Source organism: Megalops cyprinoides, chromosome 5, assembly GCF_013368585.1.
Source record: "Megalops cyprinoides isolate fMegCyp1 chromosome 5, fMegCyp1.pri, whole genome shotgun sequence".
Classification (NCBI taxonomy): Eukaryota; Metazoa; Chordata; class Actinopteri; order Elopiformes; family Megalopidae; genus Megalops; species Megalops cyprinoides.
Window position 1 is genome coordinate 2,912,848 of NC_050587.1, and position 14,930 is coordinate 2,927,777.

General features: G+C 45.3%; 1 protein-coding gene across 4 annotated transcripts in view; it reads right to left on the reverse strand.

Annotated features, from left to right (window-relative positions):
- dab2ipb (DAB2 interacting protein b) overlaps window positions 1-14,930 on the reverse strand; it is a 219,230-nt gene that overhangs the window by 119,357 nt on the left and 84,943 nt on the right. For all 4 annotated transcript variants that reach the window (XM_036528500.1, XM_036528501.1, XM_036528502.1 and 1 more), the window contains exon 2: window positions 1,555-1,658. In XM_036528500.1, the coding sequence (XP_036384393.1) occupies window positions 1,555-1,623 (69 nt within the window). In that variant the 5' untranslated portion in view covers window positions 1,624-1,658. The remainder of the gene's footprint in view (window positions 1-1,554; window positions 1,659-14,930) is intronic.

Sequence of the window (14,930 nt, forward strand, 5' to 3'; positions counted from 1 at the left end):
AGTCGTGGGTGAGTGATCGATGGCTCACCTTTTCTCTCTCAGCTTCGTTACCTCGGACGCGGGAGCCGCAAGAGCCACCCCTGAGGGACCCAGTTCAGCAGTTCCAACATAGCATGCATCCCGATTCGCTCTGTTGAGCAGCAGTGGCATTCAGCACGGCCGTCTGACACCTCCATTCCACTCACACTGACCTCCATGTGCAAACATTCTGTTACGAGCCGAGGCCCTCCATCCAGCAGAAGGCGACAACGGGGTGCTGTGTTCTGCTGTCACACCATCAGATCTCCTCCCACGAGTTATGATTGAGCATAGCGGTACTTAAACGAAGCCGCCTGTACTCTGGATGCACCCTGCACCACCCTGCTACACTGAAAATATAAACACACGCTTCCTCCAATGCTAATCTTTCCTGCTAGCTCCACCACAGAACAGTATCTGGCTAAGTACACCATGTGCCTCCAATTTGCATAGGACATTTGTTTATAATCAGGGAGCTCAAGCTTCAGCTTCAAACAACCGAGGTATGGCCCTATCCTGAAGGACCCCTCTCCAGCATTCACTGTGACACCCTGCCACGTGTGCTGACTCCGCTCCACCCCTGAGCATCACCAAGGTTACAGTCGTCCAGCCCACAGTGTCCGTAATTCAAACAGATCAAACTTTATTTGTTCACAGTTGAATGATCATCTGGTCCTGAAACCAGTTAACAGAATTTTCAGTTCATAAAAAATGAATTCATTCAAACTCAGGGAGGTCCAGCAAGGGTCTATTAACATTAATTTGTTTTTATTTGTCTCAGGCTGCACTCCATCAAAGCTGTAAACAGAATTATTGTTTTTATAGATCTTGTAAATGTGCTGTAATATAATTCTTGAAAAAAAACAACACTTTGATAAAAAGGAAGTACAGAAACAAAGTGCGCTAGTGGTTAGCCAGGGAGTTGCTGAACTACATGGATACCTATAATTAACATTTTGAGGTCAGTTATATGAGTAATTTTTAGTCCCATCCGTTATTAATGAGCTCTTCTTACTGCTAATTACAGCTTAACAAATGGCTCACAGCTAACTGTACACCTTAGAAATCACTTCTATGAACTGATTAAAATGCATCAAAACATAAAACACAAATGGTCAATGTGTAGAATACAGGTCAGTGCAATAGTAAGATTTGTGAATCTGTTATGCATAAAATAGCTCCATATTCCAGAGCTGAACTTGTCTGTTCTCAAAGAAGGTGTGCTACAGAATGGGCTACACTCCATTTAACAAATACTGTGAAACTGATGCTCTGACTTACAAAACATATGCTAAATCAATGCCTCAGTGGCAAACAGGCACACATCTTTTCAGAATGTGTGTGAACAACTATGAAACTTAATCTAGATTTCCTTTGGGGGAGCAGGACTGAGCCGGGATAACATTTCTGCAAAATACCATCTGGAATCCAAATGATTCTATATCACCCAGCAGTTACTGTACACACATGTACCGTTCATGTACCGCTCATTGGGAGAATACACACACACACAAACACACACACACACACTCTCACCGTGACCCGGAAGGGCGTGGATGCGGCGGGCTCCATGGTGGGGGTCTTCTCTGCAGCGCTACCAGGCATGCTGCGCCTCCGGCCGGCTCGCTCAGGGGGGGAGTCTGGGGGTGAGAGGGGCAGTGTCAGACACACACACCCTGTTACAGGCTAACCAAGAAAGTGCTCAACATACACACACACCCTTTTACAGTACACCAGACTGTGTGCTATATTCTGTTAGCTAGCCAGAGTCAGGCTCACAGGGTGCTATACTGATGACCAATTCCTCCAGCAGTTTACCTGGTGCTTTTCCAGTCTCCACTTATGTTCCTCAATCCCTGAAAGCTTTCACTCCTTGTAACTTTCCTTCTTTGAGACACGCGAGAGTGTGTTGTTCATAGGACAGCGTGTTTCCTTCAAAGCGTTCTTATCATGCATTGTGTCAGGCTGTATCTTCCTTAACCTGGGATGAAAGGACTGGTAAGTGAATAAGAAATCCCACGTGGTCTCCATTATCTCCATCCCAGGATCTGCTGCTAGGCTGCCCCCTGAATGTGGAATGCCATCACAGGAATGTACATTTAAACAGGTTTTCAAGGCAAATGGGATGCTTCCATCCATGCTTTCTTGTGAGTGCTCCCGCCCCCTAGCTATTGTGTTTTGTTTTTCCCTGTCCATGTGCTTTTGTTTTCCTTGTGTTCTAGCCCTGCTCTACTCTCCGCCCTGTCTCCGCCCACCCGATCATCCCCTCCTGCCTGCTTACACACCTGCTTCCCATCTCCTCATCAGCCCAGCCCTATATCTACCCTGCTTGTCTCTGTCTTGTTGCCAGTTCGTCGCAGTGTGTTTTTACCTGTCTCGTTCCCGCCGTGTTTTCTGCCTGTCCTGCCTTGTTCACTGACATTTCTAATCATGGAACTGGGTGAACTTCTGGAACCTCCCCAGCAGTGGTGTCTGAGATTCACTCAGAAAGCCAAGCTTGTTTTGAGTCCTGTGACACACTGAGCTGTCCTGATGTAAATGAATGCATATGTTGTGGCTAAAGCCACTCATTTCCTCCATAATTGTGAGCGCTTTCTGAACATGTCCACAGAGACGATTTCAAAAAATACACTCCGCTCTTTGCTACTGTTGTCAGCCAACTGTACATAAATTGAGCCTCTTGACTGAAACTGAGTGCACTGACAATGCGTTCCAAAGAACCGAAGGAAATTAACCCTGAGTTTCAAAACACTGCGCTTCTACAGGAAGTGCATCTGACTCTCAGACATTCATAAACCACTGATCACACTGAATACTGCATGAGGTTCCTTCAGTAATTACACAGTTTTACAGAGTGGGCTGCAAGTCCAGCACACAGTAGTGGGGATTATAACTAGGCTTTGCTTTGATGCGATCAATATGCTCCTCCCAACAGGAGCAGAACAGGAAGTGATGGTGCGAGAACACGAGGTGGCTGGTTAAGAGAGGCATAGCAATCATCTGGATTTATGGCAGGATTAATGGTGGTATCAAGAGTAAAGTAAAGAGGGAATGCAAAATAAACTCAAATGTGTGAATGTTATAGCCACAACACGCTGTTGCTCAGTTTCCATAAGCACCCCATGTATGGCTCTGTGGCATGTCTAATACCCTGGCATTTCATTACATTTGCTTAGCAGACAGACTGCCATAGCTAGCTATTTTTACATATTATCCATTTTTACAGCTGGCCCAGGGGTACAACAGCAGCAGCCCACCTGGGAATTGAACTGGCAACCTTTTCGATTATGAGCGCTGCTCCTACTGCACCACACTGCCACCGCACAATTAACTCCCTTAATCTGCAGGTAAAAATGTGGCCTTGGCTAAGAAGATACTTCCCCTCTAGTCTGACTAAAAGACACTCTTGTTAACGTACTATACGTCAAAGGGAAGAGGAGGAATGAAAACAATCATTATGTGCACTCCATCCCACCAAAAATATATGGGCACCACACATCTCTCTCTGTTTTGGAGATACTGTATCCTGAGAGAGTCTGAGCTTCTGCACGAAAATGCCCATGAAAAAAACGCTGGGAGTAATAATAAAATTGAAATAACCTAATTCTGAATTCTGAAATGCAGATAAATTAAATCACTCCACAATGAAGGAAGGGAGTGGAGGAGGGTTTCAGAAGAAGAGCAGGGCTGTCACTGTGATGGATGGGCAGATGTGGGGAAAAAAATACTGAGCCAGACACGTAGTGGAGAAGAAGGAAAAACACAAGATATGAGGCAATCAGAGGATTAAATAGCAGATATGGTGGGTACATTGATACACCTTGTTTCAGCTGAATGTCAGAGCAGCCATCACACAATGGATCCTTTATTGTGTCCTTGTCACATATCAATAAACAAACCCCAAAAAACAGACGAGAAAGCAGCTGGGACAAAAAGAAAACATTTTGTGCTGTTTCCTAAATCCATATCGAAACATAACATTATTCCATCCATTTTTGTAGCAGACAGGCGGAGGACAGGTGCTGAAACCCATCGAACATGGCAGTTGAGGAACGGCTATATCAGGACAGCAGTCCCACACACCAGGAGGGTGACCACATCAGCCTTTGTTTTTACTGCGATAAAGATATCTACTGTACCATCCAAGGCTAAGCCTTGTATTTCAGTTCTCCATACAAGCGGTTCCACGAGACCAACAAGACAGAGCAAAGAATTAGCTTAGTTCTAGCTAATTAACCATAATTAATGCAAATTATAATGTGCTCCTCTCTGATTAACTCATTAATGTCCCTTACCAGAGCAACACAGTAACCATTATGTTGTTATGAACTCTCATTATAAATTCTCACTGTTCTCTCAAGATTTAGGCAAAGTCAGCCAGCAGGCAAATAACAGTCATTACTGCAGTCATCAAAGTCATCAGGAAACATTATGACAATAGGACTGTTGCTGATTGCTGGACCATCCCTCAATTCCAAGACAGGAGTAATGTGTAATGATTCAATTCATTCCCATGTAACTGTGCAGATATATCTGGGCACTGTGACATGTCAGTTCCAAGACTTTATTTTCTCACGCTGAAATAGCTGTGACCTCCCACATCCTTTCCTCCTCTTCTCCCCCTGCTAAAACACGATTAGGGACACACTGTTTGCTCTGTCTTTGCATGGGACTGCAGAGCAACACCCTCTATTGGTGGACACAGAATGAGTGAGTTGTTCTATTTGTGAATACAGTACAAGTGTGAAGTTTTATTGGTAGATGCAGTATGAGCGAGCAGTTCTACTAGTGGATGCAATACAAGTGTGCAGGTCTATTGGTGGATGCAGTATGAGTGAGCAGTTCTATTGGTGGATGTGGTACGAGTGAACAGTTCTCTTGGTAGATAAAGAATGGGTGAGCTGCTCTATTGGTGGACGCAATACAAGGGAGCAGTTATATTGGTTGATGTGGTACGAGCAAGCAGTTCTGTTGGTGGATGAAGTATGAGTGAGCAGTTCTATTCATGGATGCAGAATGAGTGAGCACTAGAACTGCTCTGCTCAATGCAATTTCCCATTCATCATCTCTGCTTCCCTCTCCTCTCTTCTCTGCCAAACAAGCCCTCCGCAGTAACTAAACCCAGGCTGAGGCCGTCAGCACGAAACATTTTCCACCTTCTTCATCCCCTTATAGAGCTTATGACTCTGCCTCCGAAATTATCAACGTCTGCCCGTTTGGCTGCATGTATGTGGCAGGCCCCCAGCACTGGTGTCCCCACCCATACCACCTGCCTGGAGGTATACCTGAGTACAGATCAGCACAGTTCACCTGCCAGGGCTGATCATGGCTGAAGCATGCTGGGTGGAGGAAGCCTTGGAAAAGAGAGCAGGTCTCACACAAACCAGGACGACTCACTTTATCAGCAGGGAAAGATTAACTTTGGCTACACACGTGTGTATCTTTCCCAGAATTCTTAAAGGCAGTGGTATATGATAAGCAGGGGACTCTGGACTCCACAGTGTTTCATTGTTTCATGCTATGTTTGTGGGAGGTCCCTGAGGCACTAGCAGCAGCGTGGTATCTCTGTTACAGTGAGACCCCTAACTAGCTGCAGAATTGCAGCAGCAGCCTTCATGTGAACAGCCTTACAAGCCACAGCTGCACCTGGTCAGTCCAGTGGAGCCCCTGCAAGAATGCCTGAACATTTTCATTTCAAAGATTAAGATTAAGATTAAGATAAATGCACTTCACATAAGAAACAGAACCAGTCCAGTGGGTCATGACCATATGAAACAGTGCAAGCGTGACAGAAAACTGACAAATGGTGTCCACTTCTGCATCATGTGACCTGCTGCTCCCTCCACTGCCAACCAGACAGCTGGCCCTGCTTGAGTCCAGCAATCTGTACCAATCAGCTTCTTGGTTGACATCCCTAACTGAATCAGTGGGACCAATCAGTGTACATTAGCGATTAGGATACTCCAGCAAAGTGAGCTGTTTTACCTGACATTGTAATGGGTAATGCTTTCAACATGTTTACCCTTTTGAAAAGCTGCCATGGAGCAATTCAGGTCAGATGTGTCTCACAGACCAGCAGGGGCTCATCTGGCACTTGAAACCCCTGGCCACCTCTCACCCCCCGGCCATTAGTCAATACCCCTGCATGTGCCGCATATTTTACAGTTCGAAAGCACTCTTTCATCTTTTTCAAACACCCCCCCCCCCCCAAATGCCCCTGCAAAAGCAGTTCTATCATTTCCAGAGCAGATCATTATGGCACACTTACAGAAAAAAATACATCTCCATCACAAGTGTGAATGATGGCAGGTCTTTAGCATGAGAAAGAAAAGCTTCACCAAGACTATGATTATCGACACAACGCTCAGAAGAGAGAGAGGGAGATAGAGGCGGGGGGGGGGGGGGGGGGGGGGCAATAAAATGTCACGAATGAAATGGCACACAGACAGCTGAGTCTTCTTCCAGTGATGAAGGAAATTACTTCAAAGGAAATGGAACGGCGGTGCCCGGCATACAATGCACCACCCTTTCAGCTCTGCGGGCCGATGCGCAGGGGAAGGGGACGCCAACGAGATGCTTGAAAACAGCACAGGCAATTAGCACACTTGTACTCAAACTGTAAGAGATCATCAAGTAGAACTAAGCAACACAAGCACAGACCATTCCAGCCTTCTCATCCAATCAAACACAGGGACTGCACATCCACAGATGCCACAGAGTCAACAAGGCCAGTTTCAGCAACAAGCAAATTTGCCAGTCAACGTTGAAAGATATATACTATTGTGGGCCTTTCCTCATTTCTCACTGAGCTCAGATACTGTGCAGGTGTTTGGAGAGAGAGAACGATTTTCAAATCAAAGCAAGCTTTCACAGCATTGAATATCCAATGCCTTTATTCATGAGAGGACTAGAAATGCTCCACTCAGAATAGACTTGAATACTTAGAATGACTACACAGTAAACATCTCCTGTCGACAAAGGAACTTGTTAGAGGATCAATGACATTGAGTCAATAGACACGATTCTTCCATATCCTCAAAAAGAAATTTACTCATAGGCTGTACCCCTTAAGGTGAAGGAGTTTTATGATACTTTTGCTGAATACAATTGTTAATTTCATCTTCATCTTCTCTTCCCGCTGTATAGTCTACATACCATACACATGCCCTCCAAGGGATTATAGTTTAAGATCTTATGGTCTCAAGTCTGAACCCTGAGCCACTCAGGAGGCAGGTTTACAGGTGAATATAAACAAAGTTTGAGGCAGCATTTGCATATAGACCATTCTTTGAGGAAAAAAGAGAGAAGCAATGGATGTATGCAGTGAAATGCATACCAAAAAAAATTTTGTGTGAACCCAACTCAGATGTTTGTATGGATGTGGCGGATTTTATTAGAACAAACAACTGGCATCAAACACAACTAGGGTTCAAGAACAGCTGGTCTTATCATTGTCTAATTAAAAGTTATATTGGCCCTTCTTTATGACTCAGTATAAGCCATCTGTAGTCCTTCTCTGTTATGAGAAGCAAAGAAAAGCTCACATTTTAATATAAATCCAAAAATATTTTCCTCTGGAATTTTGCTTGCTTTTGCATTTTACCATGTACTGAATTCACTGGTATTTTGTGCACTGAGCCCAACAGGTGGCTCCTGAAGCTTGTTCCAGTCCCCTAAACATTCCTCCACACTGTGGCCCTAAACTAGCCGGCAGTTCTGACTGCATGTCTGTCTGTCCAGGCTTACACAACCAGCTCTTAACAGTCAGCTTCTGGACTCGTCGCTGAATAACTGCCCAGACACTTCAGACAAACCACACCATCAGTCATAAATTTTAATCTGAGCATCCGATGTCTCAAAACGTCTTTAACAAGGACTCAGACGAAGGCTTACTGCGGAGAAAGACGTCTCTGAAGCACTGAAGGGCTCTCTGCCTTGACGTGTGCATGCTACAACCCCTGCGCCCATGGAGAGGAGCACAGGAAGGGGTGGGAGGGGGGAATCAAACAACAAAGACACCTCTGCAACCGCATTCATTATTCCCTCTCGTCCTTGAGTGCAACCACCGAATATAAAGCCCATTTATTCCTTGTCTCCAGCAGGAATGACAATTGAAAAGGGAGAATAGCAGGGGAAAGAAATGCAGGCTTTTCATCTTGTGCCGTATTACACGTGTCTTTCTTCGGTGAGTGGCAGTGCCGCCCCCCTTCAGTGTCAGCTACCTTTTCTCCCAGGTGACGAAGGACAATTTTCTCTGTGTACAGTTGCCGCAGCAACGCGGACCAGCTCCTCCGCCGACTCGAATCCCTGTCCTCGTTGTACGGAGACCAGAAGTCTTCTGTGTCTGTCAAACCATGGCTAAATGCATGCTCTTGTCCATTCACGCCAGCTGTGTCCATTAAAGTAACCTTGAGTCTGTGGGACTTTGTTCTGGTCCCTCTTAACAATTCCTGTATCATTCAGGTCATTGTAGCATGTAGCATTAGTATGTATGTATGTGTGGAGGCCTGTATCAGTATGTGTACAGTATGTACACTTGAAAAGTACCCATCGTGAACATAGTATTTATGTACTGCATGTAACACTCTCAATGTATGTACATACAGCACAAGAGGGCATGTTTAAGCTTAAGATGCACTAGAAAGCCAGTTGTGTTCTATGCAAAGTCTAATGTATGATTTGTTTGAAAATATAAACACAAACCTTTGTATGCAGGCAGATATCCTTATAGGATATGAGTTTATATGACAATTTTCGAAAGGAAACCAACGATAAATAAATATAAAAACATTTATAGAGAGACAATTGGACTCATTATTAAACTGTACTCTTTGCATACAGCCTATATATCCACCATTTCTAGCTCCTGTAATCCCCAGAACACCTCAGGTTTTATTACACAGACAAGCTGGAAACTGGCTAAGGAAAAACAAATTAAAGAGTTAATGGCAAATGCAACAAAATGGAAAAAAGACTGAAAAGAAGACTCTGAAAAGCAAGTCTAAGGCAAACAGAGGCTCAGATGGTGTACATACAGTGGGTTGTGTGAGCGAGTGAGGTGCTGAATGCTGATGAAAAATAGGGAGATGATTAATCTGAGAAAAGAGTCTGGCGGGAGCTTCACTGGATTTCAGTACACTGGAACTTTCAGGGCCCATGTCTCTACAGCTGGCAAAAATAATAATCATAACAACAAATAAACATCATTTTTCCTTTTGCTGAATGTTAACACTGGAAAATTGCTACGTACTCTGGATGACATCTCCTGCTTTTAAAAAACAAATAGGTTGTAGAAATATTAACACCATTACAACAGAATTCTCACTCAGTAAATTAGTATTTTAAATGATACCTTGACCCTAGTGTAACTGCCACCATATAAAATCCTCCATCTCTCCCTCTCCTTCTCTCCTGGTTTCTCCTCTAAGCCTAATGCCATATTAACCTTTATTAGCAGCGGGTCAGATAACACACTTCCCGTATGTGTTCAGAGCCTTTCCATGCAGGAAGGTTACCCTTTTCCCTGTCAGAACATTCCGCACCATCTCCAGACAGACACTAGGGTGCCTGGATGCACAGTTAACCCCTGCACTTCCTTGCCTGTGAAGCGGTAACACAGGGAGGCAGCACAGCAGCCTGCAGCCTCAGCTGCTACCACGCCACACTGGGACAAACACAGTTGTCTGCACATCCAGGTAAATTGCTTTTGGCTTATCTCCTCCACAGCGCGATGGGAACCAATTTAAGCGGCATGGGCTGAATTATTTCGGGTGGGTGCTGGAAGGAGGGTGACGGTCTATATCGAGAGAGACTGTAGTCCCTGGTATCTGCCGCTGACCCCCAAATCCTGCTCCAAAAGGGCTCCCTGAAATGCCAGGCTGGGCACGCCTCAAAGGAAATGGCAAGTTGTGCGTCAAGCACCACCATTGTCCGGTTGAGGACGTCACCTGCCGACTAAGAGGGAGGAGAGAAGGCCCAATGGCGTCTGCGCTAAGCTAGGTGGAGATGGCAAAGAGGGCTGCACCAGTGCACTCTGCATGCTAAGTCTGCAGCGCGGGGCCCTCCTTCCCGCAGATCAAAGCGCAGCTGTGGGTTTCAGCCCTCTGTCTCCTCAAAACCCTCCGCTCCGCCTGGGAGTACGTGGGTTTGGAACCAACTGCGCCAGCTTTATTCAAACACCGCTCCAACTGTTCAAAGCCTTTCTTCTTCGCCTCCCTTTGCTTCCTTTATAAAATTAGGCAGAGCTCCCCTGTTCTAGTTTGCTGTCAAAGCCGCCTCTGATCCGGAAGCTTCCGCAATCTGTCCGCGTCAATCAGACAGCTCCCTGTCACACATGGAGACGTGGCTCGGCCTAAATGAGCCAGTTTTGCATTTCGGGAGTGTGTGCCGCTCTGCCTAAGTGCGTGTGCTCGGGTTTTAATCAGAAGGGGGGGGGCGTTTGAATGGGACGCAAACGAGCAGCCAGTCAGAAAGAGCACAAACTTGTCATCTCAAACTTTTCCTCCCCCCCCCCCCCCCCCCCCACTTCCTGTCTGGCAATCTGCTCAGAATTGATACGAAAGAGATGCAGCACTCATGCGAGAAGAGATAATAACTCTGCGTCCACTTTCTGATTTCCCTTTCCCTCAGGCTGGTGACAGTTGCCTTCTGGCTAATCCTCTGATGGCGCTGCCAGAGCTCGGCGAAAAGTGCTGGGTGTGTCAGAGAGGAGCCGTGTTTTCGCTGTGATTCAAGGGAGGGACTCCTGGCTGTAAAACAGTCATACACTGACCCATTCCTTTCCTGCATGTGCTTCCTTCCCCGCTACTTCTTCTAGTGCAGCACTTTTTACCACACCTCACCTGCCTAATTGCCATTATTATTTTACTTTCACATTATGTTGTTTTTCAAAATCTTGTACCCAACTCGGAGTACTATCAACTATATAGTAAATTAGCTGAATTCAAAGGAATACAATGGCGAGTTGGCTGGTCTTTTTTTTTTTTAAGCCGAGAAACAACAAATAAGATACTGTATGTCCAACTTTCTAGAGTGCCTCAAGGCTAATTTAAAAAGTTCATTCTCCATCCGTTCATAATTGGAGCTTCCATGCAAACATCGTATTTTCTTGGACGTGCAAATGAGAAACATTACTCCCATTTTTAAGCAATTCTTGAGGATGACTGTGAGAACCGAGAGGACACATTTACAAATGATTTTGTTCCATGTAATGTGAAATTCTCCAAGAGCCTCATACCCACAAATTGGCTAGTTGTGTGAAATGCCCAATGTAGCCTTTACAATTAGATTTACATAAACCCCACTCAGTGAAATGTGCTTTTAAGCCCCCCAGAACAAAGAGGACAATAACTAATTCCAGTACAAATGAAGAGGACACTGTGTGTGTAATTACCTTAATGCTAACTGCACAATCTACCTGCCATCATAGGCAGACGGCTGCTGCCCGGGCCACGGCCCTGCCCCCTGGGGCTTTGTGCTGCATGTCTGTGCATGCTTGCATACCTCCCGACACTCAGCTAAACTCTGCAGAACCTCTAAACCCAGGGAAGAGTAATGCCGCCATGCTGGCAACGCCACAGTGGTGCACTGAAAATAAGCTGCTTACTGCCGCATCAAAGAGCACGCAAAAATATCTGTTTGTCTCCGCATCTCAGCTTTGGTTGCTGGAGAAGAACTGTGTCCGGTGAGACAGAGCTGGTTTGTGATGAAAGACAAGCGATTTTGAAACCAGATTTTAACAGAATTGTATATAAGGTGGGATTGATATGGTAGTAGGGGCAATTTTACATTCTTCTATCTTGTGTTATCTGTCTCTCATTTTTGGACTATTCTCTCTGGAGATTTATGCTGCAGGCATGTTAGGTACATGCCGTCTTTTCGCCTATCAGCTCTCTACCTGTGGCTGTAGGCACTCTCGTGGGCGTGTCCGTTGCCATGGCCTTGACTGATGAGTGACATATGAATTGTGGCAGTTGCCAGAATCCTTTCTCCACACCACTCAGGGCACAATCGATAGAAAAGAACAAAGACAATCAGACTCCCCGCTTCGATGTCATTCATGCCTCATTAAGGAGTTCAGCAATGCAATGACTCAACAGGGTCTGCACTCTGGCAATACAATACACTTTAGCTGTCACAGCCATGCACTGGTCACGCTCAAAAACTGTGAATAAAAGTTGCATTAAAAAAAAAAAAACAAAGTCACAGGGGCTAACAATTTGCCCATAGCAACAGTGCAAAGGGCATGTAGCCTAATGGAAAAGAATCCCTGAGCATTATGCCTGACGTGTCAAGTGATCAGGAAGTCATAAATAATAATGCAGTTATTGTGAGGTAAATGTGAGTCAGCTGTCTTCTGTCAGGATGCCTGCTTTGCGAAACTGGGATAAGGTGTGTGGAATGACATAATCTTCTATGCAATAACTAACAGCAGGATAGCAGCAGTTTTGAGAGGACCTGCTGTACCTTGAGGAAGCTGACACTGACACCACAGGAAGTCACGGCAGTACCACTTCCCGCACAACCATTGGCTCAACTGTAACCATCATAACCGCTTGGCAAGGACTCAGGGACCTGACGCAGCAATCTGCTGTCACTCAGCAGCAGTCTGACTCACTGTGGGGGAAGCAACGTCAGAGTGACAGAATCATTACGCCCAGACGAGCCCTCCGACATGCAGTCATCTCACCCAGGGCCCGTGTCACCAGTAAGTGTGGTCCTCTGCACTGTGTCCCAAAACCAGGCTCTCTCAAGGCCTAATAACATAACTGTAAAACTGACTGCGGTGCATCACTGAAAATCTGCCTCCGCGCTCCCTGGACCCAGAGCTGGAGGCACCGCAGACTCTGCTTTTATCCTCTGGATTAAAATAAAGTCCCTCTGACTCGCAGCCTCTAAATGTCTTGTCACTGCATGTCAATTAAACAGTGCTAGTCTTTGGTGCACAGCTGTGCGGTGCATACAGTAACACTGGATAACCAGCCTTTGCATTCCATGTCTTCTTGTCCAAATTAATGCAGTTGTTCTGATTATTAACAGCACAAACCAAAAAATGTAGTATGCATCAACTGAATCCCTGGACTTGAGAGTACCAAGTAAGAGTGACTTTAAGGTTCTCTCAAAACTCCTCACAGAGCACAATGTTCTTGTGAATAGAATGGAAAATAATAAATACATTTAAAATCTGGGTTCAATCAGGCAGGTGAAAGCGGAAATCAAAATGATGGTTAAAAATCACAGCCTATCAGAAGTTGTGAGCCTGTTTACAGTGTAAATCTTGTCTAAAGGGATAGCTTCTCTTTTTCCCTCTTTTCTTGGATGCTGTTTTCACATACAACCGGTGTTTGTCTTGACTGTCTGACAATCTTTCAAAGGGCTTACTTCATAGGAATATAAATGCTGTTTCATGTCAATCAAAGCGCATTCATACATTTATTTTTTATGTATTTGCTTGCGTCTTCTTCATTTTTCTCGGCGAGCATCCAGTACTGTTGTCTCTCGCTCCCAAACCTCACAATGTCCCTACCTCAGAAAGTTTCAGAAGAGGCCGAGATACTCACAAACACTAATAAACTAAATGACTGAAGCCCCCACCTCCCGCACCTTCACCCAAAAAACACACACATCAACAGATCACAAAACATACTTCAAGCAGGAAAGGTGAGATCTGAAAATGTGCAACTCTGGCTTAATGAAGGGCTCTTCAAGGAGAAACTTAAGGGAAGACTCCAGATAACCTAACTAAACAGCTAACTAGCACACTACACTGCTAAATACTTGCTGTTAAGAATACCCTCTGGCAAACAGCAAGTCTGTCACTAGTGAATTTACATTCATTCATCTGGCAGACACTCTTATCCAGAGTGGCTCACAGAAAGTGCATTCAATATGGTTAGGCATGCACCGAGTCTGGATCATTAGTTCCATACTTGTAATATAGTGCCATTGTGGTGCACTGCCACATGTATGTGGGTTTAGCCTCCCCAGCGAGCTGCGCAGGCTTACTAAAGACATGCCATCCACAGACTCCAGCAGTGTGGATCGTGGGAGGTCTCTCCCACAAGGCCTTGCACAATGTTATAGAGAGATGCAGCCCTCCACAATGGCTGCCATTCACTGGGCACGGACATCCCCCCATCTGAGCCACTTCGTTAAGACCCCACTGGAGCCATTTCTCTGACACAGACGTGCAAAATCCAGCCTGAACTTTTGACCAGGCGCTAGATATTTGTGCTTTGCAAACAGAGAGGCAGAAATGGTTGGGGGGGGGGGGGGGGGGACTGTGTTTCAGCAAATAACACCCCCCAGAGAAAGTCCCCCCTCAACCCCTCCTTAGAAATACTTGGTCTGAACATACCTTTGTCCTTCAAGCACAAAAAACATTTCCATTTATTCAGAAAGAAGTAAAAAAAGACCCAGTCCACAAGAAAAAAAAAAAACACTGACATATATTTCAGTTGATGCAGCAGATTCATACAATTTCCTATAATGTGGATGACTAATGGAGGTGAAAAGTGGTTGTTTTATGCACAAGAGGGAAAATTGGGTGGAACTAGAGGAAGCCTTGGGCGCAGACAGCACGTTGCACTCCATGAGATTGTTTCTCCTCGCTTACAGATCGTTCACGTATGTCCTCCACTATCATCCACAGAAACAGGAGGAGTGAAGGGGGGGAGGGGTAGTTCATTTTCCAACAATTTTTCAGAATGATTGCTATTTCTTGCAGGGTGAAAAGACAAACAAATGATGATACATGCTAGTTAATAAATTTGGGCAGAGCCACGGTGCAGAGCCACATCTCATCCATCTCGGCATTAGGATGCTGGCAGTCTTCAATTAATTTACACCGCCGCGGATAAATAGCCCAGCAAAGTGCATATAATCGGCTGTCTGATTTTGGCGGGAGACAAAGA